At 40.8% G+C, this 25080-nt stretch overlaps 3 protein-coding genes across 3 annotated transcripts; 1 reads left to right on the forward strand and 2 right to left on the reverse strand.

Annotated features, from left to right (window-relative positions):
* Nucleotides 1-2602: 2602 nt before the first annotated feature.
* On the reverse strand, nt 2603-5386 carry LOC148096989 (uncharacterized). The gene has a single exon (XM_087833826.1). The coding sequence runs from the start codon at nt 5294-5296 to the stop codon at nt 3032-3034; it is 2265 nt and encodes a 754-aa protein (XP_087689952.1). The 5' UTR covers nt 5297-5386; the 3' UTR covers nt 2603-3031.
* A 756-nt stretch (nt 5387-6142) lies between these two features.
* On the reverse strand, nt 6143-21261 carry qars1 (glutaminyl-tRNA synthetase 1). The gene is made up of 24 exons (XM_006796412.3): nt 21137-21261; nt 20203-20410; nt 19705-19855; nt 15460-15569; nt 15303-15378; nt 15144-15208; nt 14978-15031; nt 14628-14691; nt 14472-14546; nt 14054-14139; nt 13866-13952; nt 13672-13771; nt 13502-13580; nt 13192-13431; nt 13021-13113; nt 12775-12912; nt 8316-8403; nt 8080-8226; nt 7884-7985; nt 7685-7777; nt 7255-7382; nt 7092-7158; nt 6876-7001; nt 6143-6706 (listed from the first exon to the last, which is right to left on the reverse strand). The coding sequence occupies exons 2-24, from the start codon at nt 20311-20313 to the stop codon at nt 6656-6658; spliced, it is 2331 nt and encodes a 776-aa protein (XP_006796475.2). The 5' UTR covers nt 20314-20410; nt 21137-21261; the 3' UTR covers nt 6143-6655.
* ogg1 (8-oxoguanine DNA glycosylase) lies at nt 20574-23764 on the forward strand. The gene is made up of 7 exons (XM_006796411.3): nt 20574-21057; nt 21152-21516; nt 21645-21824; nt 22684-22862; nt 22953-23100; nt 23183-23232; nt 23310-23764. The coding sequence occupies exons 1-7, from the start codon at nt 20948-20950 to the stop codon at nt 23523-23525; spliced, it is 1248 nt and encodes a 415-aa protein (XP_006796474.2). The 5' UTR covers nt 20574-20947; the 3' UTR covers nt 23526-23764.
* Nucleotides 23765-25080: the final 1316 nt, after the last annotated feature.

Here is a 25080-nt window from a genome sequence, read left to right on the forward strand (position 1 = left end):
GATAATCAGTTGTCTGCTTGACGTTTATTCAGTTGTGTAAAAACTATAACTTTAATCTCAGCCTAACCGATTTACTCAGGAACAAATAAAATACTAAAAAAAGCCAAACAATAACATTTTTAAGTTATCTAAGTGACTTATATATGTTTAACCTGAGTAGCGAAAGACCGCAGTGGGTTTGAAAACGATTTGCCGGAGTCCGGTGTTCTCACGGGCTCTAGAGAGCCTTGCCCCCGGCTAGCTATCAAGCTAGTGGGTAACAGACGTCTCCGAAAACGTCGGAGCGCTTTTGAAAATATGTGGTGTCTTGATAAACTGAGCAGATATTTGAGGTTTACACAGCTACATTCTCGCCTGAAAATATGCTAAACGTTTATTTTGTGACCCAGAAAGAATAATAAGAGTAATATTAAAACTAACTAGCTGCCGTGTTGGAAACTGAGATGGGCTGGGCTATGAATTCTGGGACACTGCTCCTTCTTCTTCTTCGGGGTTTAACGGCATCTGGCATCCTTGTACATGCAGTGCTGCCATCTTCTGTTTCAGTCCGTTATTACACTCTTAAATTCTACTACTTGTTCCTGTGTCTTTTGTGATCTTACAAAGCTTCAAACGATGCGTCGACTATTAAATCAGTCGTCGATGATTTTGATAGTCCACGTAATCGTGACTAGTCGACTAATCGTGGCAGCCCTATTTTCAACACAGCAGGTTACCTGGTGTAATGTTTTTCAGTTAAAAAGAAACATGGTCTGACTCCTACCTAACTATATAAAGAGTAACTGAAAGTTAAATGCAGCTAATATGTCCTGTTTTAAACCAGGCACTTCCACCTCTGCTCCGCTGTGTCTCAGCCACCATCGCTCTGGCAGCAACGGCACTAAAGCAAGTAGGAGAGAGCCGAGCTGGAACAAACCATTTTGGGAGGGGGGAGGGGTTATCTATACTTTTGTTGTTAAAATGTTCCATCTCAATTAAGTACTGTATGCTTTTTATACTTTTAGTAGTGTGTCCCACAAACAGCAAATATTTTCAAAAAAAGTAAGACATCTTTGAGGGTGCTTTGATTCGTTTTGGGGGTGCTGAAGCACCTCCAAAACTGGGCTAAAATCGCCCCTGAAGTGCAGGTTATTGTGCAGACTCAGCACAGAGCATCAAAGAGTTGATTTGTAGTGTGTCACATCAGTGTGGTGGCAGCTGTCCTGGCAGCCATTTTTGGAATTCCATAAGATACTATGATTCATATCAGTATGTCACACATAAACACATTGTATTGAATGACACAAAAACAGAATTCTATGAGAATTATAAGATTCTGCTAACATTCTGTCCACATTTGATAACCTGCTTAGTGATGTGAAATCATCATCAATGTGTGTGGGTAAAACAGAAGCAACTTTGGATTTCTAACTACAAATCCATTCTCTCTTGTTTCTTTTTGTCTTTATCCCACTCTAAAAGTTGGATGTAACAGTGAGACCAAATTCACAACCCAATAGAAACAGATCCAGGTACATTTACAGCAATATTCAAACTGAATACAGGCTGCTGGCCATTGACATGTAGTATTCTTTTGACTTGAAGTCACCTGGAACTGTAGCTGTGCTGTAAACAAATAATGAAGCACAGTTTGACCAGAATAAGAACTAGAATCTTTAACACACTAAGATAATAAAATACACAAGCTATTTGGCTGGTAACTGGCAATAAGCCAGAGGACTAATGGCCCAGAAGGCCCAAATGAAACTAGTAATGTCCAGACATCTAGCCTATATTACTTAATATTCATTAACCTATTTAAAAAGCACTTTTGCTCTGTTTCAGGTAAAGTGTAAAGCTGCACCTCTGATTTGTGTGATTACATTTTCTCTTTGTCTTTTTCTGCTGCAGCAGCCAAAGTCTGATTTATTAATGACAAACCAATGGTAGAAGCATCATAACATCAAGAAAACTGGACAGTTAAAGGATTTTTCTTTTTACATAAAAAAGAAAAAAAAATGTTTGATGATCTGAAATGTTTAAGTGTGCCAAACATACAAATAAATAGGAACACGCTTTTTCACACCATTGTCATATAAAAGACTTACTTCCTTCATTCTGTTCATTGACCCCATTGTGGACCACTAAAATTTTGTATACTATGTAGTATATACCTTATTTACTTTATTTATTAAATTTTGGGTTTGTTTGGGGGTTTTTTGCACTACATTAGACAACATCAAAATAGCGTTGTCAAAAATGACAATAGCGTTGGCATTTTTGTTATTTGTGTTTTGTAATCTTTATAAAAACCTAGAAAAAACCACCTCTTAATCTTTGGTATATGGCGAGGCCCTGTGGACATCCAAGTTTGTGATTGTGTAGATTTTTCAAATCAATACCATGGTTGCATCTACTGAAAATCTCTGTGAAGCTTAAATCTCAGTGACCTTGACTTCAAGGTCAGAGGTCAACTTTTCTGAAAATCGGAGGAGTTTCACATTTATAACACAGGTATGTCTACTAGGAGGCTGAAGGGTAGCACTATATATTTATAAACAATCAAAAACAACAATTTATTTCCAATTTGTATGGAATTTATTTCTGTAAACATGATGTTTTAGGTCGGATTAAAGGACTGATGTGATGGTAAGGTGTCCGCTGCTCTGCTTTGAATATTGGTAGGCTTTTTTTTTTTTAAATTTTCACAAGAATTGCTAGTTCCCCCAGAGTTTTGGCCACCCCAGCAATCAGAAGATTCCCTATGAGCAAGCATTTAGCGACAGTGGGAAGGAAAAACTCCCTTTAAAAAGGAAGAAACCTTCGACAGAACCAGGCTCAGGAAGGGACAGTCATCTGCCACAACTGGTTGGGGTGGGGGGAGTGAAAATTAAAAAAAAAGAAAAAGCCAAAGTGATAATTATTGGAGCAGCTTAATTAATATTTCCAGTGTAATTTTCTGTTAATATCCTTTTCCAACCCCAGTTTGTGTTTTTATCACTTTTGTCCAGGGTGGAAGATGCCATGCTGGAGATTGACTCTGTATGGTTTTTCAATGTTGTTTCAATGTTGGGAACCTGTTGGAGAGGCCAGGGTTGAAAAAGGGATGCCGTAGAACCTGAGAGGGTGTTATCCGCTGGTGTGCATCCAAGGCCAACATCTCTTTAATTAGGCTGACAAATAAGCGTTGGCCATCTTCTGGTCCTCGTCTAAACATCATTATTTGTTCGAGGTCATCCAGACGTTTAAGTTTTATATATCTTGTCTCCAAAGATTCATATCCTGTCTCGTATTTAAATTGTTGGGCAGTCTTAAATGTCCAGCGTTGTTGGTTGTAGTTGTCTTTTGTGAAATAGCCTTCAGTGTACACGCCAGGATCGAGAACATGATCTGGTGGCTGACCCTGAGTCTCTATGATGAATTTCAAAACATCATAATATTTTTTTCCAGGGTAGAGTGGCACCCCTGTAACAAGCTCAACAGCCACCAGCCCCAGAGGCCACATGTCACATGCTTCGTTATAAGGAAGGCCAAGCATAACTTCAGGTGCACTATAACCAACCGTCCCCACACGGTCACCAGGCATCACTGCAGACGCAGGACATGCGAGGCCAAAGTCTATAAGTCTGACTTTGACTGGAGACTCATAGCGATTTACAACCATGATGTTTCCAGGTTTGAGGTCAGCGTGCACTATTCCCAAAGAACCCAGGTGGGACAGAGCATTTGTGAGTTGACCTAAAATTGGCCTGACTTCGCTTATGGGGAGACGCCGGTTATTCGGGTCCCGTATGTAGTCCCACAGGCATTGATCTAGGAGTTCAAATTTCAGGCAAACCCGCTCTCTGTCAAGGAAAAAGCCGTTCCATTGAACAATGTTGGCGGCATCTGGATCCAACCTTCGCAGCTGCTCCAGGATGAAAATTTCCAGTTTTGCCTGTTGCAGAATATCAGGGCGGCTCTTGTTCACCTTAATAGCCTCAGCTTGGTTGGTTTTGGTATCCCGGCATTTGGCTACAATACCAAAGCCCCCTTCTCCGAGGAAAGCCTCTACCTTGTAGTGGTTTCCCAAAATGCTCCCTTCAACTATTTCAAGCTCATCTGAGCTGAAGGATGGGCTGGCTGACGTGTGGACGAATACTTGCTGAGAAAATTCAACTGAGTTTTGAAAACTGCAGTTGATTTTCTCTGATCTCTTGCATTTCAAGTTTGAAGGGTGCTGAAAGACTACAGGGTTTTGTGGTCTTTCAGCACTCATGTCAATGCAAGGGGAACTCTTAGGGTTGAAAAAGGGATGCCGGAGAACCTCCGACGGTGTTATGCGCTGGTTTGCATCCAAGGCCAACATCTGTTTAATTAAGCTTACAAACAAACGTTGGCCATTTTCAGGTCCTCTTCTAAACATCATTACTTGTTCGAGGTCATCGAGACGCGTCAGTTTTATGTATCTTGTCTCCTGGGACTCATATCGTGTCTCATACTGAAATTGTTGGTCAGTCTTAAATGTCCAGCGCTGTTGGTTGTCGTTGTCTTCAATGAAATAGTCTTCAGTGTACACGCCAGAGTCTAGAACATGATCTGGTGGCTGACCCTGAGTCTCTATGATGAATTTCAAAACATCATAGTCTTCATTTCCAGGGTAGAGTGGCACCCCTGTACCAAGCTCCACAGCTACCAGCCCCAGAGACCACATGTCACTTGCTTCATTGTATGGAAGGCCAAGCATAACTTCAGGTGCACTATAACCAACCGTCCCCACACGGTCACCAGGCATCACTGCAGATGCAGGACATGCGAGGCCAAAGTCTATAAGTTTGACTTTAATGGGAGACTCATGGCGGTTTACAACCATGATGTTTCCAGGTTTGAGGTCAGCGTGCACTATTCCCACAGAACCCAGGTGGGACAGAGCATTTGTGAGTTGACCTAAAATTGGCCTGACTTCGCTTATGGGGAGACCCTGGTTTTTCCGGTCCCCTATATATTCCCACAGGCATTGATCAAGGAGTTCGAACTTTAAGCAAACCCGCTCCCCGTCGTGGAAAAAGCCGTTCCATTTAACAATGTTGGCGGCATCTGGATCCAACCTTCTCAGCTGCTCCAGGATGAAAATTTCCAGTTTTGCCTGTTGCAGAATATCAGGGTCGCTCTTGTTGACCTTAATAGCCACAGCTCGGTTGGTCATGGTATCACAACATTTGGCTACAATACCAAAGCCCCCTTCTCCAAGGAAAGCCTCTACCTTGTAGTGGTTTCCCAAAATGCTCCCTTTAACTATTTCAAGCTCATTTGAGCAGAAGGATGGGTTAGCTGACATGGTGAAATGTGTCGGCTTGGTCAGTGAATTGCTAAGTAACGCGAAATTCTCTCAAAACTCTCCAAAAGGGTTTGCTTACTGTCAGGTCAAGGTCCGTTGAGCAGCAAAATTTAACAGAGCAAAGCTCCTATTTAAGGATTTCTTCTCTCAGCAAGATGATGACATCACAAGGGATCAAAGGCATTCTACTTTGGATCAAAGGCATTCTATTTTTTCAGTTGAAACACTGAAAAAAAATAGTGTTTCAACAGGGCAAGCTGGCGCCATGTGGGAGGCAGAGGTGATAGGGTAAGGATGCAGAGGATAAGAAAAGATCTTATCTGTCAGCTCATCAGCGAGCAGCCGCAGAATCACAGGTGCAGCTTGGCAGGGGATGGAGAGTGAAGACAAAATCAACAATGACTTAAGGGAACAGCCAAAAGAAGTTTCTTAGCCATTATTGAGGTTATTGTGTTTACATTAAACTGTCTGCTATAACAGCTAGTGTAGAAAAACTGAAGACAACTGTTGTCTTAGTCTTGAGTTTTTGCTGCCATGTTACAAGATGACATCAACTGTATAGCAGTTCATTCTTGCTCTGTTGCTCACAAGCAATATAAAAATGTTTCGAAGGTCCACCATGGGCTCACAGGTTGCACTGCAAGAACTACTAACATGCTTATTAGGTATCAATAGTGGTCCAGTATTATATTTTTTCTCAATGGTTATTGTTATGTTCCTTCCTTCTTAATAAGCATTCCAGCTAAGAAAAATACTCAATATTAATACTGATAGAACCCCCGACGCGCACACACACACACAAAACTAAGTATCCCGAACCAGCATGAATACACATGGACGCTGCAGTTTGTAGAATTATTTATTCTTTGCTCCAGTCAAAAGGACACATGTTCAATCTGCCTAGTCTTAAAAAACATGATGCTTTGGCAGCCTCTATATATATATATATAAAAAAAGTCACGTGTGGCATTTGAGAGCATCACATTTGTGTAACACCAGCTTCACATAATATACACAAACAGCCCTTGTTGAACAAAGATGAAAGCTTCATCCATTCAACAAACAAGAGAAAACACTGTAAGTGAATATTATTGTGGCAAGTATAGAAAAAAAAAAGACTTAATGATTACTGAGCAAATGAGCTAGGTCAAAGTCATGCTGCAGCGCTTTTGTGATGAATAAGATCATAGCTGAGGAATATAATTTTGTTTCGTTTCTGAGTGATAAATCCCTGAAAAAAATATTCCAGTACCTCATCTGACTCAGTCTGTGCCTTTGCTGATATTACACATTGATGTAATGCAAGCAAATCTGAACATGCATCTCTGAAGCAGGAAGAGTGGCTTAATCTCAAATCAATCAGATCTTCCCAGGGTCTTCTTTCAGGGTAACTGTTCTGTTGAAGATGAGCTGCAGTGAAAGAAGGAAAAAAAGGTTTCAGCTCATATTGCATAAATGTTTTTAATCCACACCAAGACTAACAAAGAATTTCTAAAGTTAATTGAAATAGAAGCTTCCATAAATTTGTACAAACCTGGTTTTAAATTTAAAAAAAAAACAAAAACAAATCTTTCTGTACCTTATCTGCAGTGCTGTCTGAGTCCACAGAGAAGTAGCCGACTCTTTCAAACTGGAATTTATCAAAAACCTTTGCTCCCTTGACTGAGGTGTCCACTAAGGCACTACTGATCACTTGCAGGGAATTCTAAATTTAAAAAAATGAAGAAACAAATTAAGAAATCGATGTGACTGCTGACACTTCAAAAGCCTTCTGTTGTAGTTCAGAGATACTCACGGGGTTGATGTCACTCAGGAAGCCATTAGGCACTTCAGATGGATCTTCTGGATGTTTGTGCAAGAAGCTACGGATACAAAGAGATACTTGGTTAGGTGAATTCTCTAGTTGTTATATTATTTGTGAAATGTTTGTGAATGATGGGTAATTGTTTGTGACTTACAGTCTATCATAGAGGCGCACTTCACACACCAGTGGCTCACTGACCCAGTGGATAAAGGCCTTCGGTTTCTCTGCGGTCTCAGAACTGCAGCAGGTCACCTCCAGTTCCACCACTTTGCCCTGAGTGTCCTGAGAAATGGTTCAGAGCAACATGTGTGTCATAAACCAGATAATGAAGTAATAATGACATTTTACTGCCTCAATTGAATATTCTAGAATACAACCTCTAGTTTAATATAACTAGATCATATTTTTATAAAACTATAATGTCGTTTGACTGGACAGATATATGTAAAACCTTCACAAATATATTGTGATGTTTTGCATGAAGAAAAGTTTGAAGGGCCTGTTTATGTTTTTACAGGATTAGAGCATGGAAAACACATTTTAATTTTATTTTATATTGTCTACTTGGTGAAACCGAGTCTTACCTTGATGATTTTCTGGACAGAGATGACATACCCAGCATGCCTCAGGCCTACAGGTTGTTCTGGAGTCAGGCGCTTGTAGCCCTTTTCCATGACCTGCCAAAGAAGAGAATAACCTCATAATTGTTGTCCATCTCAAAAACCAATAAGAGCACAAAGAATGGCTGCTTTTTAAAATCATTTATTTGGACCTCTCTCTGACCTCTCTGAAGTCACTTTGTTCAATGAAGACTGTGCGCGTGAAAGGAACCGTGTGGCTGCCCTTAGCTTCGTCGGCAGGGAAGTCCGGGACTCGTACATCTGTCTGAAAGAGAAGACAGAAGGATTATTTTCTCCTAAAATATAATGTGAAAGAATATACTAGGTCAAGCGATTTGTTTTATGAGCGATGTACAAACCTTGAAGTTGTCAGGAAGGTTCGTTATGGTGACTTTGAGTGGTTCTAGCACAGCCATGGTTCGAGGTGCTGTTTCATTCAGCACATCCCTCACAGACGCCTCCAGTAAGTGGGGCTCGGTCGTCGTTTGGGAAACTGTGACTCCCACCTGTGAGATGTGTACAGTGTTAGCACAGCACTTATGGATGGGACTTGTTGTGGCATCCAAAAGTTCATCATTGCATTCATTTTGCCTACTCGTGCACAGAAGTTGTTGATCGCTTCTGGGGGAAACCCTCTTCTCCTCAGTGCAGTCAGAGTGAAAAGTCTGGGATCATCCCAGTCTCTGTAATTAGAAACAAATATTTAAGAGTTACTTAACACAGGCTATGCACAATGAAGACATCACAACAATAACTGTGGTCAAAAGGCTGCATCAATTCCCTACAATGAAGTAATTAAGTAGTTTGTTTTAATAGCTTTTAACATGCTTGGGGAAAACTAAAGTCCTACTCAGATATGGAGTTTAAAACACTGGTGAATCCAGAGAGCTGCTGAAGTCAGCTTTTGTTGGATGTGCTGCTTTTGGATAAATGTCATGTACAGGTTTGTCCCAATATTTTGTCCTGTTATATCAGGGAAAAACTATGTCTGGAAATTTTTATTTTGCATTGCAAGCCTTAGAAATGTTTCTATTTAGAGTGCTACACAATTAAATGATTTTAGAATTATACTAACTGAATACAGTGGGGCTGAATTCTTAATTTGAGTGGCCTATATCTGGTGGAAGCTCTGACGTAAGGGTTTTTACTCTTAAGCCTAAATTATGGTCCTGCAAACGTGTTTGTCTCCGTACATGTTTCTGTTCAGACAGCAAGCAGAAAGGGGTTTTCAACCAACACCAGACCTGCTCCTGTGCAGTCTTCCAAAATTCCCACTGCACATTACTGGACGCAAATGATGTGTCTGCCGAATGCTGATTAGTTTACAAAGCTAGATCAAAAATCAGTACGAAAAGCAGAGACAGCTGCTGCTCAGTTTCACTTCAGCTCTTTGTATGTTATAACTTCTCCATGGACCAACAACAGCACAAGTAGCCCACAGACTGGTTATACCACATACTTTGTGCATCGCCTCCATAGAAAACAGAGCTCTGTGCAGATGGACAGGCCATCCCCAGGCTACGAAACTGCTACCACTGCTGAATCACAAAGTCTGCTTTAGTTTGTCTAAACATTTTGTGCAATACAGCATACCATGTGACATGTTAGAGGAAAAAAACAAAACAAAAGCATACAGCTAACTTTTCTCTAAAAGTTTTGATTTCTACAGCTTTTTCAGTTAATCTCAAAGTATCTAATTAAAAAGAAATAGTGCATAAAGCCTTTTATGTTATTCTTACAATGAAATCTGAAGTGACTTTAGAGTTTATCTCTATGACAATTAAGTAAAAGGGCTTTAGTTGAATGGTAACAAAAAACTGGAAATATAAAACACTTTACCAGGTAGGGATACACAAGTCCAACATTTAATATGTAGTTATATGCCAGTGTTGACTTTTAACACAAAGTTGCTATTATTCTCAAATCTAAAAGACAGACTTTCAGCTACATTTTATGTTAATGACATAAGGCCACTGATTTAAATAACTAAATTAACCTCCTAGGACCTGACGTCCACATGTGTGGACATCACATTTTGGGTTATTTAGACCAAAATACTCAATTTTGCTCTACAAGGGCTTGATATCCACTTATGAGGACATTATACTGCTACTGTTCTATCAAAATTTTAAACGAATATCCTCATATGTGGCTTTTATTTTTCTTAAAAACAAAAAATAAGGTAAAAAAAAAAATCTGGTAATTCTTTGTTTTTACATTCATCGGGCCCCAATATGCCCAAATATCAAAGAGAAATTAAAAATGTCTTATGTAGTCTGGAAGATGAGTGGATGATGGGGTGGGTGCAGTTTTCTCTGTGGTGGGGTTGGGTGGACTGCCCCGGGCTCTGTGGGGCCGGGCGGCGCCGCTGCGCTGGGCCCCGGTTCGGATGGGCCTGGGCCCCCCTTCCCTGGCGGGTCGCGGAGTATGGGGGTGCCTACTGGGGTCAGCGGGGGAGCTGGTGTGTCACCAGGGTGCAGAGGGGGTAACCCCCCCCTCTGTCCCCTTCTGGCTGCCTCTGCCTCAATTTTATCCCGCAACTTAGACATTCACATTACTCACACTCTCATTACACATACATATAGGATCTTGGGGGTGGGCACGCTACACGGAATCTCAATTACCATCAGGGTGTACACCTCACCCCTGGCGTCGTTGCCCACCTCTCAATTTTAAATACACGTAGACATTGAGGGCTAGCAGGAGGGACTATGCGCTTACCTGCTGCTCTCTGGCAGGTGGCTCCATGCCCTCCTGGGTTTTAAATGCACCTTAGAACACACATACATCAACACTACAATGAGCGGGTGGAGGGAGGTTAGGAGTCTTCTCTCACCCTCGTTCTCTGCGGTCTGCTGGAGCAGGGGGGCTAGGAGGAGGAGTTGGCCGTCCGACTGGGGTCCGGAATGTGGGGCCTCCCTGCTGCTGCGGAGTCGGGGCGGTCTGCTTCTCCCCACCGCAGGGAAAAAGGGTAACACAACCTGGGTCTGGGTGCAGTTCCCCCCTCCAGGGGCAAGGGTACCTAGACCCGGTTTGTAGAGTACGCTTGGGGAGTGTGATTGTGTGTACAGCGTCTCTTTATGTCTGTCTCCACATTGGTTAAGTGTGGAGTAAGTGCATATGAGAGCATGAGGGTGGGAATGGATGTTTGTATCTGTGTGTGCCTGTATGTCTGTGTCCATATGTCAGGTTGGGTATCAGACGCCACCTCTCTGAGGACAGCTCAGGCCCTCCAAGGTTTGGAGGCCTATCTCCCCCCACCACTTCCCCTGCCGGGGGCGGACTCCCTCAGACATCGGTGCGTTGGTGGTTCTTTGTGTCCGGGGGTGGGCGTCCGGGTGCACACCGGCTCACTCCTTGGCGGCTGCTTATCGGGGCCTGGAGCCTGGGGCTCGCTTGGGCCACTTCGGAGGTGGGGTGCCCCCGGCCTCTCGGCCTGGGGCTCGGTCACTCAGGCACAGCTGGCTGCCGGCGGAGCTCACGGGCACGTCGCTGCAACCCCCCCTGGCTTCTGCTCCGTGGCTGCTGGGTGACCCCTCATCTGGGACTCTCCTCAGCTCTTTCTGGGACAGTGGCACGGCTGCCCCTCTGTTGGTCTTCCTTGGTCTCTTCTGTTCTGGGGGCCTCTGGATGTCTGGAGTTTTGATCTCCTCCATACCTGCTTCATGCCCTGGAGGACGGGGCAGTGGCCCCCCCACACCCTCTAGCAGATCATTACATGAGGGAACCTTTTAAGAAAACAAGCGCGTCCATGCTCACAGGTGTACACACGGGTGATCACACACACAAACTACACCCTTTTTGGCTCCTACCTCAATGCACACTGTGCTGTCGATCTTACGTGCTGCACAATAATGTTTAATATTTAGTATTTACTGTCATATTCCCATATATCATTGTGATGTTGTTTATTGTATTACTCTCATTTTCTTCTGCTTGTTTTCTTTTTTCTTTCTCAACAGGTGATCCAGGTGATCGATACATGTATTTTTTTTTTCTTTTTTTCTTTTTCTTTTTTTTTTTTTGCTTATTCTGTTTTTTGCCCTTCTCCCCCGTCCCTCTTCTCAACTGTTTTTCTTTCCCTCTTTCTTTCTCCCTTTTCTTTCCCCCAGTCAAGTCTGTCCCGTATTCAGCAAGTGAAAATAAAATAAAGAATAAAAGGTGAATCAAATGGACCATTACGGCAAAGCTGGGATGGTCAATTTGGTAAAGAAAATCCGTTGGGCATCTTTCTTCGCCTTTAGACAATAATTCTGATGGCAAAAGAGCCAAACGGGACAGGCAAAAAAAAAAAAAAAAAAAAAAAAAAAAAGAGAAATTAAAAATGCATGCTGTGGAAGAGTTCGGGTCTTAGGAGGTTAAATAAATAAAATTGGCTATATCTATGGATCTCCTTATCCAATTCAGGACTGTGAGGCTGAAGCCTCTCCCAGCTATTACTGGCTAAGAATTTGGGCAAATCCTGGGCAGGTAACGAGTCCTTCATAGTGATTAATAACCAGTATGTTCAGTTTTTATTGCCATGTTAACATAGCTAACCTTGTGTTTTAGATTCAGCTCTGTGCTTCTGATATAAGGTTATTTTAATTTAAATTATAAATAGAAAAATAAAACTGTTGAATCCTAAGCATAGTATGTGAATATATGTACAGTCTAATGGTTGAATTCTAGCCTTTTTATTATGATCTATTACAAATTCACATTTATTTTTTATTTTTCCACACTGCTGTAAAATATGTTTTATATAATTTCTTTGACATGTGAGGGTCTCTGTTCTTTGATTACAATCCCCTCTAGGGGGATTAAAGGGTGGCCTTTAATCCTGAATGATTGTATGTTTACCAGACTCTGATTAACACTTAAGAGTTGATACACATTGGTCTATCTTTTCCTGCCTACACCTAAAAATAAACTTGTTACATTATTTTACAAAGAGATGGAGTGCCTCAGCAGCCCTTAAAAGCAGCATATTTCCTTGCCACTTCTATTAATTTGCATTACAAAGTAAATAATTAAGTTTGAAAAAAATATGTCAAAAAGAAATCCTACTTTACCTGACAACGCCTGTCTCGACCAGTTTGATGATTTTCCTCTTGGACACAACAGTGTAGGTGAGGTTCAGCCGCCCATATTCCCACTGCACAGGGCAGTACAGATCCAGAGCATTACACAGCCAGTAATATGATGAACGCCTGACAGAATCACAAAAAGGTCAATAACAAAAACAGTAATGTCATTCTGTAAGAATCCAGTAAAAGCTAAAATGAACCTAATGAAGATGGGAAAAAAGTCATGTATACCTGGCTTGAAACTCTTTGGTACACAGTGAGTGGGAAATATTTTCAATGGAGTCACACAGACAGTGAGTGTAGTCATAGGTAGGGTAGATGCACCTGCAAAGAAAGATAAAGCAAGTTCACTAGGTATACATTGTTGCGAGAAAAGATGTTGTGTTTTTTTTTTATTTATACCATTCATCTCCTGTCCGATGATGCGGTGTGTATTTTATTCGGTATGCCACAGGATCCATCTTTCCATCCTCCATGACCATCTTCATCCTGAGGGTGGCCTCTCCCTCAGCAAACAGGCCCTTCTTCATCCTCTCAAACAGCACCAGCGACTCTTCGATGGGTCGATCTCTCCATGGTGATTGAGCAACGTTATGGCCTTTCAGCTCCTCGCCTTTCTGATGGCACACATACGCGTGACCCCTGAAGGCGGAGAAAAGAAATGAGTCAAACACCATCCGTGCACCAACATCTCCACATATCCTGCACTCACCTGCGAATAAGATCCACAGCAAGGTCATAGAGTTGCTGAAAATTGTCAGAAGCGTGTGTGACGGCATAAGGTTTGTAGCCTGTGTGAGCAAAACAGTGATATGACAATGGCTCCATGAATGTAGAGAATGTGCCCAAAAACATCAAAACATTTATGCACAAAAAACTTACCCAGCCACTCCACCATATCCTTGATGGCAGTGAAGTATTTCTCCTCTTCCTTCTCAGGATTTGTGTCATCATACCTCAGGAAGCAAATTCCATTATTTGCCTACGGGGGAACACAATGTTTAGAGTAAACACCTGCATAAGAGAGCATTCAAAAGCTTATATGGTGTTGAAAAAGAAAGAAGAAAATAACTTACCTTTGCATAGCCAAAATTAAAGTTGATAGCTTTGGCATGCCCAATGTGAAGGATACCGTTGGGCTCAGGAGGAAAACGGGTACGTATCTAAAGACATGCCGAGACAGGTAAATGGGATCAATGTTTGTTTGTTTTTTTTAACTATGTAAGATTTGTAACAGTTCATACATGTCGTGAAAATATTATACCTGTCCACCTGTGAACTCCAGGTGCTTTTTAAGCAAGTTCATTGTATTCGGTGTGACCACGTAGCCCTCAGTTGTATAATTTTCTCCTGCGCGGTCAAGAACAAAGAAATAAACATAGTTCAAAGTCACAATAACCAAGTAGACACATTGACAAAAGTCCCCCTTTTCACATGAATGCTAGAAAAGCTGGTGGTGAGGAGTGCTCCATTCTTACATGGGCTCAATCGGACTTTTTAAACCAGGAAACCAGCAAGGGAAAGTCTGTCTAATGTCCGAGCACATCGATACACGAATAAGCATTCTCATACACAGCTTTGTTGGTTAATTTTTTAAAGAAACATTGAGGGCTGCAGTGTGAACAGATTAAGGAAACCTTTTTGAGGTGCAACAAGATCATTTCATTTCTAATTGTCCTCACCTGGTTTATGGAACTTCAGTGCCTCTCCTCTGAGCTGCTCCATTAGTGACTTGCCCTCCCCAGAGACTGCATCACCTAAACAATCAATAAACAGTTTTAAAAAGCACTTCAAGACAAAAGCACCCCTGTCTGTTTTTGACTTTGTCTGCTGCTTACCGTTCACCGCCACCTCCTCTTTCTTCACCTTCACGTCGTTCTCTGTGACTTTAGCTTTCTGTGCCTGAAAGATGATTATATATTAATTACAGACCAAATAAATACATGCTATGCATTTCGACCTCAGCTCTAAACAGAACTTACAAAATTAACTCATTCTGAAGCTTAAACACACTACAAATCATTTAGTTGATTAGCTTTGTGTGTGTGTGTGTGTGTGTGTGTGTGTGTGTGTGTGTGTGTGTAGATTAACTATCTGCTGGACAATGTTTTACCCCAAGACAGCAAAGAATTTGTATAAAAATGGCTTCAGAAATGTTTAACTTTTTAATAAGATACACCACTTTTACCTTGGGCTTCTTTTCCAGGTCAGCCTCTGTTTTAGGTCCTAAGAGGTGCAGAACCTTTAAGATGAAAGCCAGAGCTTTATTATTTGAAAGAATCCCAGCGACCTTAACTGCAAACACTTAACCACAATGACACTGCAATAACAGAAGGATCTTTTCCCAGACATACCTGCATGTCCACCTCATTCTTGATCACCTTGCCATCAGCCCATTTTAGAGCAGTGCGTGCTTCACCTGCACCAGACACAGAGGCTCAGTAAGAAATTATTTTTGGGTGTTTTGCTTCAGCAGCTGCAATAATATTTAACCAAAGGGTGTGAGCTCATACCCATTAGCAGTCCCATGTTGAAGTGGTACCTCTCCTTTAGCAGTTGATCCTTGTGCTTTTTAATCACAGCTTCTACCTACAGTACATCACACAGTTACAGTGCATACCACACCCAGTACAGCATGTAAAAAGACACACTTTTGGCTAGAAGACTCACTGCTTCCTCAATCTGCTCAGGTGTTATGACTACACCCACTCCACATGCTTCGTCAAACTCCTTCTGGTTGATGGGGTCTTGCGGATGACCCTTCACAAAGTCCAAAGCAGCTACAAAAAAAATATTCAGAAAGTGGTTTATGTAATCTCAGTTTCATATACACACACACACACACACACACACACGCACACACACACACGAGTAGTATCTGACAAGTCGAGGAACCCTAGGACTGAGTGTATCGGTGCAGCTTGCAGAATGCCTTTGAAATCAAACACATAACTTGTTTTGTGACACTATGATCAGCTGACCTGTGCTGTTAATCTGGCATTCACTACTTCTGCTAAATTTTTTCTCAAGTTTCATAGGATATATTGCTGATTTAAAAATACTAGATACTATAAAACTACTACAAAACATAAAATTTGGTGAGTGAACCAAATCTATTCATCACCTTAAAATAATAATTTAAATAGGCGAAATCACAATGTTTGTGTGTTTGCTGATATTTGAGCAGCTTGAAGAGTTACATTTCAAATGACATCCCACTTAAAAACAGACAAACAAACAAAAACGTTATGATGTTTATGCTTGCTCCTCCTCGGTTGCTTTCTAGATATTAAAATACTGCAACTGCAACTTTACATGTGCACCATGAACGCATCACAAAGACGAGAAGCAATAAGGATATAATGATGATGTAACTGAGCTGTGGGATGTCATTATTTTCTAATTACGGATCTCCATGCTATCACTGGAAGCAACACTAGGCTGCCCCACAAGAAAAATGAATTCATTCCACAGTTGTGTGTAGGAACCTACTTATCAGAATTACTGGTCCATCTACACACACACACATAAACCTGCAGGAGCTGTTTGGCCATGAAAAACCATGGAAGGAAGGGCCCTGGTGCAGTTTATTTTGCACTGATGTTAATGATGTTTAAAGCTCTATGCACCTTAGTACCTGCTACCTCACTCTGTATCTCTGCGTGGCCTGCCACTCCATGGCTGTGTTGCTGTGGTTCCTAAACACTTTCACTTTACAATAATACCTCCTTCAGATGATCAGGGAACATCTAGGAAGGACGAAATGTGAAAACCTAAGTTGTTGTGAGATAAAATGCCGACAGTGACATCTCTTTACAGTACCATGCTTGAATTCAGTGAACTCTTTAAAACGACCCATTCTTTTACAAATGTTTGTGGAGTCAGACTGAATAGCTAGGTGCTTGATTTTGTACACCAGTGGTAATGGGACTCAAAATACCTGAATTCAAAGATTAAGAGGCATGGCCTACTTTTGTCCATATAGTCTATAAGGGTGCGCTTCTTTAGACACTTCATTGAGCCTTCTTCACAACAGACATTTTGACATGTTATAGTAAGGAAAGCTCACTTATTACATTATTACATTATACATTTATCTCCGGTCCTAACTCAAACCAAACAAAAAATTTAGAATCAGAATATACCACTCCACATAGTAACAAGGAGAAAAGATAAGTAAATAAAATAAATGAGGCAAAAAAATAATGGATCCTTTTTCAATTAACTCCAATTTCATTCACATTCTTCATATTGAGTTATCGTTTTAGACATGTAACACTTTTTAAAACAATGTAAATTTATGCAATTTTTAAAATTATAATGAAGAGCGTTCCACAGTCGTATACCCCTAACCGTTGGACTCATTAATCTTTATGTAGTCCTAGCTAGCTTTTATAAACCTTATATTTCATTTCCGCATTCTTAGTTCTCTGTGTTATATAATCCCTATATAAATTATTTTTCTTTTTACACGCATTTGCAAGACCCTTAGTTATCCAAGGTTTCAAGTTCTTATTATTTTTCTTATACTTAAATGATACCAATGGACAATGTTTATCATACAAGGCCAAGTAAGTATTTAAAAATGCTCCATATGCAACGTTGACCTCATTAACATAAACCTCCTTCCAGTCCACTTCCATGAGATCTTGTCTAAACTTGTTAATTGCCTTGTTATTTCTTAACCTTCTATGACTCATGAAACCAACTTCTTCCTTTCTTTTCATATTTAAATCAAAAGTAAGAAAGACTGGTAAATGATCACTTATATCATTTATTAAAGATTTATGATGAGGCCACTCATAATATTACTCTCCAAGCTATTAATGAAAATATGATCAATTAGTGTTTCTGATTTATCTGTTATTCTACTCGGCTTTATAATTAAAGGATAAAATCCTTTTCCAAATAATAATTCAAAAAAATCTGACGCAGCCTTATCCTTTGCCTCTTTACAAAGATCAATATTGTAATCACCACACAAACATAAAGTCTTATTTCCCTTAGCCTTACTCAATAAGTCTTCTACTACCTCTGTAAATAACTCAATCTGTGACCCCAGTTTCCTATATATACACGTTACAATTATATTACTTATTCTTTCCAATTTGTCCAATTCCACTGTCACAGACTCCATTAAATCGTCTATAGCCACAGACATATATTCAACTTTTTTACATTTCAAATCACAATTAACAAAAAGTGCCACCCCTCCTGCCTTCTTCTTAGTTCTATTTACAAAGTATAAATCGTACCCTTCGATACAAAAATGACAACCCCTCTTCTCATCTAACCATGTTTCAGACAGAGCAATTATTTGGAACTTGCCTCTCAAACTATACAGAAAATCTTTAATTGAAGCAAAACTTCTATAAAGACTTCTGCAATTAATATGAATTAATGAAAATGTACTAGCTATTTCAACCTTATACCTGAATTGCTCCTCTGTATAATCTTCACATGTGACATTAATTGTATTAAGCACATTCCTTTCAGGGTCAATACCTGCTTCAAAATCATATGGTTTATGATCTGAGTTGTTGAGCATTGTGCATAATTATTCTAAGAATATCTATTGACCTCAAAAAAGAAAGGGATCCTTAACAATCGCACATTTATTTATCGACATATTTTAAAGTCCATTGATCTTATCTTCTTCCATGTCCAATTTACAACTTCCTTTTATCCTTTTCCACCCAAAGTAGCATCTGTTCTTGTAAAGGATGAACTAATTGTTTTTAAGCTCATAGCCATGATTGGTCATAACCATCTGCTTATCTTGGTAATGTTATCTCGTATAAATGTCCAATTCCTCAAGATCCTTAATCGTTATAACCTTGGCTTCTTCTGGTGTTTAATCATCACTTTACAGTTCCTGGTCCAGGTTGCTTGAATCTTTGTCTCCTTCCGTAATATGCGAGCTTCTCTAGCAATATCTGCATTTCTTTTTGTAAGATGTTCATTCAAATATAATCCGCTTCCTCTCAAAAGGCTGGACCGCCTCAGCAAGTCAACTTTGTGTTTACGGTTTACAAATCTCACTACAATTGCTGGAGGAGCATTAGTGTGCCTTCTAGGAAGGGTATAGCATGCAGATATATTATTACTATGCAGGGGAAGTTTTTTATTCAAAAAGAATTCCACAACCTGCTGCTCCAACGACTGTAGCTCCTCCGTCGGGGGCTCATCTTCTCCTCTTTTTGCACCGGTCCCAGACTCGGTGACTCTCGCATAACTCCTGTGTTTAGTTTCCAGACCCGTAATAATCACTTCCTCAAGTCGAGCCTACTGTTCTAGATCGTCCACCTTCCTTTCCAAAAACTGGATTGTCTTGTCTTTCTCTTTAATCAGGTTTTTTAGTTCTTTGATTTGGCCCATCATCGACATTAATATTCCTTGTTGCTTTCAGAGTATTTTTTCCTGAGCACTTTATATTTATTTCACAAATATTGTGTTTAAAAAGAATTTGTGAAACAATTTGCAGTAATTTGACTCAGATCCTAATATAATTAGAGCACAAATTATGTTTAAAATATTTTTGGAAAACTTTGCTGGTTAAAACTAGGTCCACAACAGACCTCCTTTCAGTCGCTCTCTTTAGGGGTCACCACAACAGATCATCTACTTCCATCTCACCCGATCCTTAGCATCCTCTTATATCACACCAACCCTCTGGATGTCCTCCTTCACTACATCTATGGATCTTCTCTGTTCCTGGCAGCTCCTCTGCTCACTGCACACTCAACCTGACCTGCTCTTCTGATATACTTATCACATCATCTTGAAGTTTACCACCCCCAGCTCGACCTCTTGTTATCTTTGTGAGTACCATAACTTCCAAACAGCAGGTCTCACTAGTATCTTGTAGACATTCCCTTTCACTTTTGCTTGACTTCCAAAACTTTGATAATTTACCTGCAAGCTGTAGTTCTGTGCAGATCTTACGCTGAGCTATACTTTCTGAAAGAAATGCCAGGCGTTTGGTGTCTTTAAGGCGAGATGCCATACTGTACAGCAATGTACCCATGGCTTTGTCCACTCCTGAGGCCCCATGGACACGTTGGGCCTATTGAAAACAGAGAGGAAATTTAAGAATTATTAAGAATTTGTTAAAGACAAATAAGGAAATTGCTAATAATCACTACTTTCCTTATCTTGACCCTGGGAGCCTAATAAAGATAAAATAATGGATGGTTTACTACCAACTAAAGAAATATGAAAGTAAAACTGTAACTATGGCGTAATGTACACAAAAGTTACAAGAAGGTCAGGGTAGGTCTATCTAAAACTATAACTAGCGTAGCATAAATAAATGAGAAGTTTGTATACAGCTGAGCTATACAGTCAAGTGTCAGTCGTTCTCACAGCTGTGCATTCAGGTAGTTGAGTTACCCCATAAGCGTTAGGACCAACCTGAGTAATTGCCTCCTTCAGGGAAGAACTCAGCGAGTCATTCTTCAGCGTTTCTTTCGCTTTCTGCTCGCTGAGTCCAATAGACGTGAAAAGTGTCAACGTATCTGCCATTATCCCGCCGAATTCACCGGTTAAAATCGGAACAGCACAGACACACCACCGCCACACACGACTTTGCTTCCTAAAGAGAGACCAGAGACCACTTCCTCTGGAAAGACAAAAAAACGTGAAGTACAAAGAATATTAGCCAATAGAACGCTGCGGGTTTGGATCTCACTGACCAATCGTGAAGGAGATTTACTAAGATTACCGCCTACTACGATCGTAAGAACCAATCAGGATTTGTGTTGACACCAGTGAGGGACGGGTTACCGGAATCTGGGTGATGTTGCATCAGATTTTAGTAATTCCTGACAATATGAATTTTTGAGGATCATTACTTGTTATCTATACTAGATAATATTTTAAACAATTATTACGGAAAATGTATACTTTTCACAACTTTTCATATAAAATAATTGCGCCTTTCCGACTCAGTGTAAGGTTTTTGTCGTCCATCATAATCTATGCCAAAACATCTCCGCGAAAGTTATTTACTGGAATGCCGCGTAGCTTCCTGGAAAATACTTCTGTATTTATTATTGTAACCTACCATACACGCTGGATTACACTACTATGCGTTTAAAAAGACTTTACTGTAAAGTTTGTTATTAATCACTAAACAGAAACTGTAAACAGCAGAATTATGGCCAAACATGCGGTGCTGTCATCTGGATCAAAAATGTGGAGGTCTATGTCTTGTTCAAAGTCCGAATTGCGTCTCGATCTCACTCTTGCGTGTGGACAATCCTTCCGGTAAGATGGTCAAAATCACGTCCAGCCTTTAAACATCAAATGCAAGTTGAAGCGGTTTAGAGTCTTTGAATTAACTCACATCTCATTCCCGCAGATGGAGGGAAACAACAGAAGGACACTGGACCGGTGTGATGGGAGGGCGTGTTTGGACTCTGACCCAAACAGATGAAACTCTTTGGTACCACGTGTACAACAACCAGGACAAGCAGAAGGAGGGAAGTGACAGGAAGAGAAGAGTTGGTGTTTCTGTCTTGGACAAAAATACAGCAGAGAAGAGATTCAAATGTGCTCCAGAGAAGGAAGAACATGAGCCTTTGGCTGTTTCTTCAGTACAGAATAGAGAGCTGGACGAAGAGATGCTGAGAGATTACTTCCAGCTGGATGTGAGGATGGGGGACCTGCACAAGGAGTGGGGAGCAGCAGATTGTCACTTCAAACACATTGCAGAGGTCTTCAAAGGTCAGTGTGTGAGTTTGTGTTTGCACAGCCTTGCTACTACATATCACTTATTACACAGTAAGGTGTTACTCAAATGCTATGTTTTATCAAATTTCATAAATACTTTTTTGTGGGGGGTTTTCCTGCAGGTGTGCGAATGCTGCGCCAGGACCCCACAGAATGCCTGTTTTCCTTTATTTGCACTTCCAACAACCACATCTCTCGGATTCAGGGCATGGTGGACAGACTGTGTCAGGCTCTGGGCTCACCCCTGTGCCAGCTTGATCAGACCTCATACCACGACTTTCCTTCCCTGTCTGCGCTTGCAGGTGCTTGAAAATTTTGCCACAGAACTTAAATCTATGTTTGTAATCTTATCAAAACCTTTACTGTCAGATGAAGACAATACTGAGAGTCTGAAGATATTCATCCCACTAGTTTTTTATTAGCATTAACTGATTAATCTTTTTTTATATTAATTTTGTTGGCATTTGCCTTTAATGATAGTAGAAACAGATAGGAAAGTGGAGAGAGACAGGAAGACCTAACGCAAAGGGCCTCAGGTCGGGCTGCTGACCTCTGGCCATATGACTTATGGTCACCTGCTCACTAAACCAGCACCCAGTGTACATCTTTAATGACTTTAAAAACAAGAATCAGCTGGACAAGTTTGAATTTAACTGTGGTCAAGTTTCAGCTGCTGATTTGAGATGAAGTTGAAGAATTTGGAGGTAGTCCTCCTCCATATTAGTCTATCCACTTTGTGCAATGTACCACTATCATTTGCTGCAAAACAGACCCAGAGCATCATGCTGCCACCACCACGCTTGACAGCTGGTACAGTGTTTTTAGGTATGAAAATCTCACCTTTACTCGTTCAAACAAAGCTACTGTCATTGTGGCCAAAAAGCTCAACTGACTATAAAACCTTTCCTGCAGATAGCAGTTGGTTTGTCCATGTGAGCTGCTGCAAATTTCTGAATGTCCTAGCCAATTTCTTTTCATCCGAGGGTGACAGTTTGGGTATTCTTCCAGATCCTGATAAAGTGTTTCCACATCTGTAAAAAGAACAGTTCAAAGAAATCTTTAAAAGCCCCAAATTACCACGATATTCATGCTCATGATGAGTTTGTGAAAACGTCTGACCACAACTATGTTGTATGTTGTTTCATTTACTGTTCTTATCAGACAGCAGCATAGAGGCACGTCTTAGGGATCTTGGTTTTGGATACAGGGCTCGGTTTATCCAGCAGAGTGCAAAGCAGATTCTGGACAACCATGGGCCCCAGTGGCTTGAAGGTTTACGCAGCAGCCCATATCTAGAGGCTCGTGATGCTCTTCGTACTCTTCCTGGCGTCGGTACAAAGGTACAGCAGATATTTTTGGGGGGTGAAAAGGCAAAAAAAAATGTGATGTTAACTGCTAACATACAATCAAGGCTTTGTGTCATATTTTAGGTGGCAGACTGTGTATGTCTGATGTCCCTGGATAAGCCAGAGGCTGTACCTGTTGACACACATGTGTGGCAGATTGCTAAACGTGACTATAAATACGCTGCCAACAATGGACAGAAGAGTATCACAGAGAAACTAAACAGAGATATTGGTCAGTACCTGTTTAATGGTATGGTTCAAGCCCTGGTTTTAAACACTGGTAATAAAATGTTCAATCTAATATTTCTGCACAGGAGATTTTTTTCGAAAGCTGTGGGGACCCTACGCTGGCTGGGCGCAGTCTGTGAGTGTCAATTTCTGCAAACTGTCTGTCTCTTATAGCAGGTCCACTGTAACCACAGAGTGTCTCTCTTGCTTCAGGTTTTGTTTTGTTCAGACCTCAAGAAGTTCCAAAGCCTCAAAGAGACGGCACATCTAAAGCAACCAGGGAAGGATGAAGATGGTGAAGAGGAAAAAATGCCATGCAAAAAGACTAAAGTAAAAACTGAATGTACAGGAACCGTGGGGAACTTGAAAGCCAGGCCAGCATGTCACAAGAAAGCAAAGATTTCTGTTAAGAAAGAGCCGGTAATGTGAGGTAAACACATTACCGGCTTTGTAGCCTGAGATTCAAATCAGGCTACAAAACCACACATTTGCACACACTGTGCTTGTTCAGCATCATGTGACGTGAAATTAAATGTGGAGATGATTTATCTTTCAGAAACACGACAATGGATCATTTTCTCTTTCTCTGGGTTTTTATAGAATTGTGTTGTAGCATCACTTCACTGTAACAGAGCACACTAATGATTTTTTACAATAAAAAATAAGTACCTCACAATCTTTTTGTTCTCTGTAAAATGTTGATACCAGCAGAATCACAGCCATCATACATACAAGTGTGAATAAATTTCACAATACATTTTTAGGCAATAATTTACCAAAAAACATGCTGGATATAGAAATATGATACAAATTAAAACTGATATATGCAAATTAATACTTCATTTATATATTTTTCAAAATTTCATCAGAAGTTTGAATTTTCTGACTTTTGCTTCATGATTCAATTCTGAAAATACTAAAGTCATCATGAGCATATTGGCATTCAGTTTTGCTAAAACGTTGTCAGAAGAAGGCCCCTAGATGGCAGTACACAATGGAAGATAGTGCTCTCCAAGACATCATATGGTGGGGAATTCAGTTTTAGACAGTGTTTTAAAATCTGAGAACAAATTGCACTTTCTTCCTGGGTGAATACTTTCTCTCAGGCCGCCTGGCTCTTGTTACAATAAGTACTAATGCGTCACGGCAATTGCGTGCACGCTGGAAAAGGTCACAGCATGGCAAAGTGGTGCTGTGTTTCTTTAAAATGCATTCCTTACACCAAAATAATATTTCTGTCTGTTAGATCATGAAATGCCATTAGACCGGGCTGCTGTGAAGTGCTGTAGGGTCTGTATGTTATGTATAGGCACTGGCTGACTGTGTCAGCTGGTCTTTTTATAGCAGGGATTGCAGTTATCTGCTGTCAGTGCTTGGGGTGACTGTGACTGTGTCTAGTGACGGCATGTTAATGTCTCTTGGGCTGCCTGACTTCACTGTCCCTTTACAGCAATGACTATGCATTATTCTTGTTTCTTGAGATTATACGCAGCTGCGTACTTTAGTGTGAAGCTCCAGAAATTATTTCTCATATGTACGCTTAAGCGTGTAGGTGCATCATATACAAGCATGTCCAGTTTTGGCATATGTGCGCGCACGTGCGTGTGTGCGCGTACATCCACAGAAGTGTTTTATTTGTGGACGAGAGTGCAGCCATGTGAGTTAATGAATATGTGAGTCAGCTTTCGTTCCCATTCCAGTTGAGCTGGGCCGAAGCTGGGCCCCAGCTTTAGGGCAGAGTCACACTGAAGAAGAAAGACAGAATAAAAATAGAGCCGAGAGAAGCAAAAATTAATAAAAGAGCACAAAGGGGAGATGGGTGAAAGTACGCTGGAGGTAGGGGCAGGATATTCAGTTGACACACAAAGGCTAGAACAACACAACAGTGGCCTGTGTATTATGTAAGAGATGGGTCTCAGCTTGTGTTCTGTCCTTGGGGTATTGTTCAGTTAAAGGACATCTCCCTGTGCCTACTTTCTGTAAT

Source organism: Neolamprologus brichardi, chromosome 20, assembly GCF_056152115.1.
Source record: "Neolamprologus brichardi isolate AB-2024 chromosome 20, ASM5615211v1, whole genome shotgun sequence".
Taxonomy (NCBI): Eukaryota; Metazoa; Chordata; class Actinopteri; order Cichliformes; family Cichlidae; genus Neolamprologus; species Neolamprologus brichardi.

Excerpts from the sequence above, each read along its gene's own strand:
- qars1 (XM_006796412.3), bottom strand. The coding sequence starts at position 20,313 with ATGGCAGATACGTTGACACTTTTCACGTCTATTGGACTCAGCGAGCAG. Across the intron at positions 15,209-15,302 it reads CAACATGGGACTGCTAATGG|GTGAAGCACGCACTGCTCTA; the intron begins GTATGAGCTCAC and ends TGTCTGGTGCAG. Across the intron at positions 12,913-13,020 it reads ACCAAAGAGTTTCAAGCCAG|GCGTTCATCATATTACTGGC; the intron begins GTATACATGACT and ends TGATTCTGTCAG.
- LOC148096989 (XM_087833826.1), bottom strand. The coding sequence starts at position 5,296 with ATGTCAGCTAACCCATCCTTCTGCTCAAATGAGCTTGAAATAGTTAAA.
- ogg1 (XM_006796411.3), top strand. The coding sequence starts at position 20,948 with ATGGCCAAACATGCGGTGCTGTCATCTGGATCAAAAATGTGGAGGTCT. Across the intron at positions 21,825-22,683 it reads TTCCCTGTCTGCGCTTGCAG|ACAGCAGCATAGAGGCACGT; the intron begins GTGCTTGAAAAT and ends TGTTCTTATCAG. Across the intron at positions 23,233-23,309 it reads ACGCTGGCTGGGCGCAGTCT|GTTTTGTTTTGTTCAGACCT; the intron begins GTGAGTGTCAAT and ends CTCTTGCTTCAG.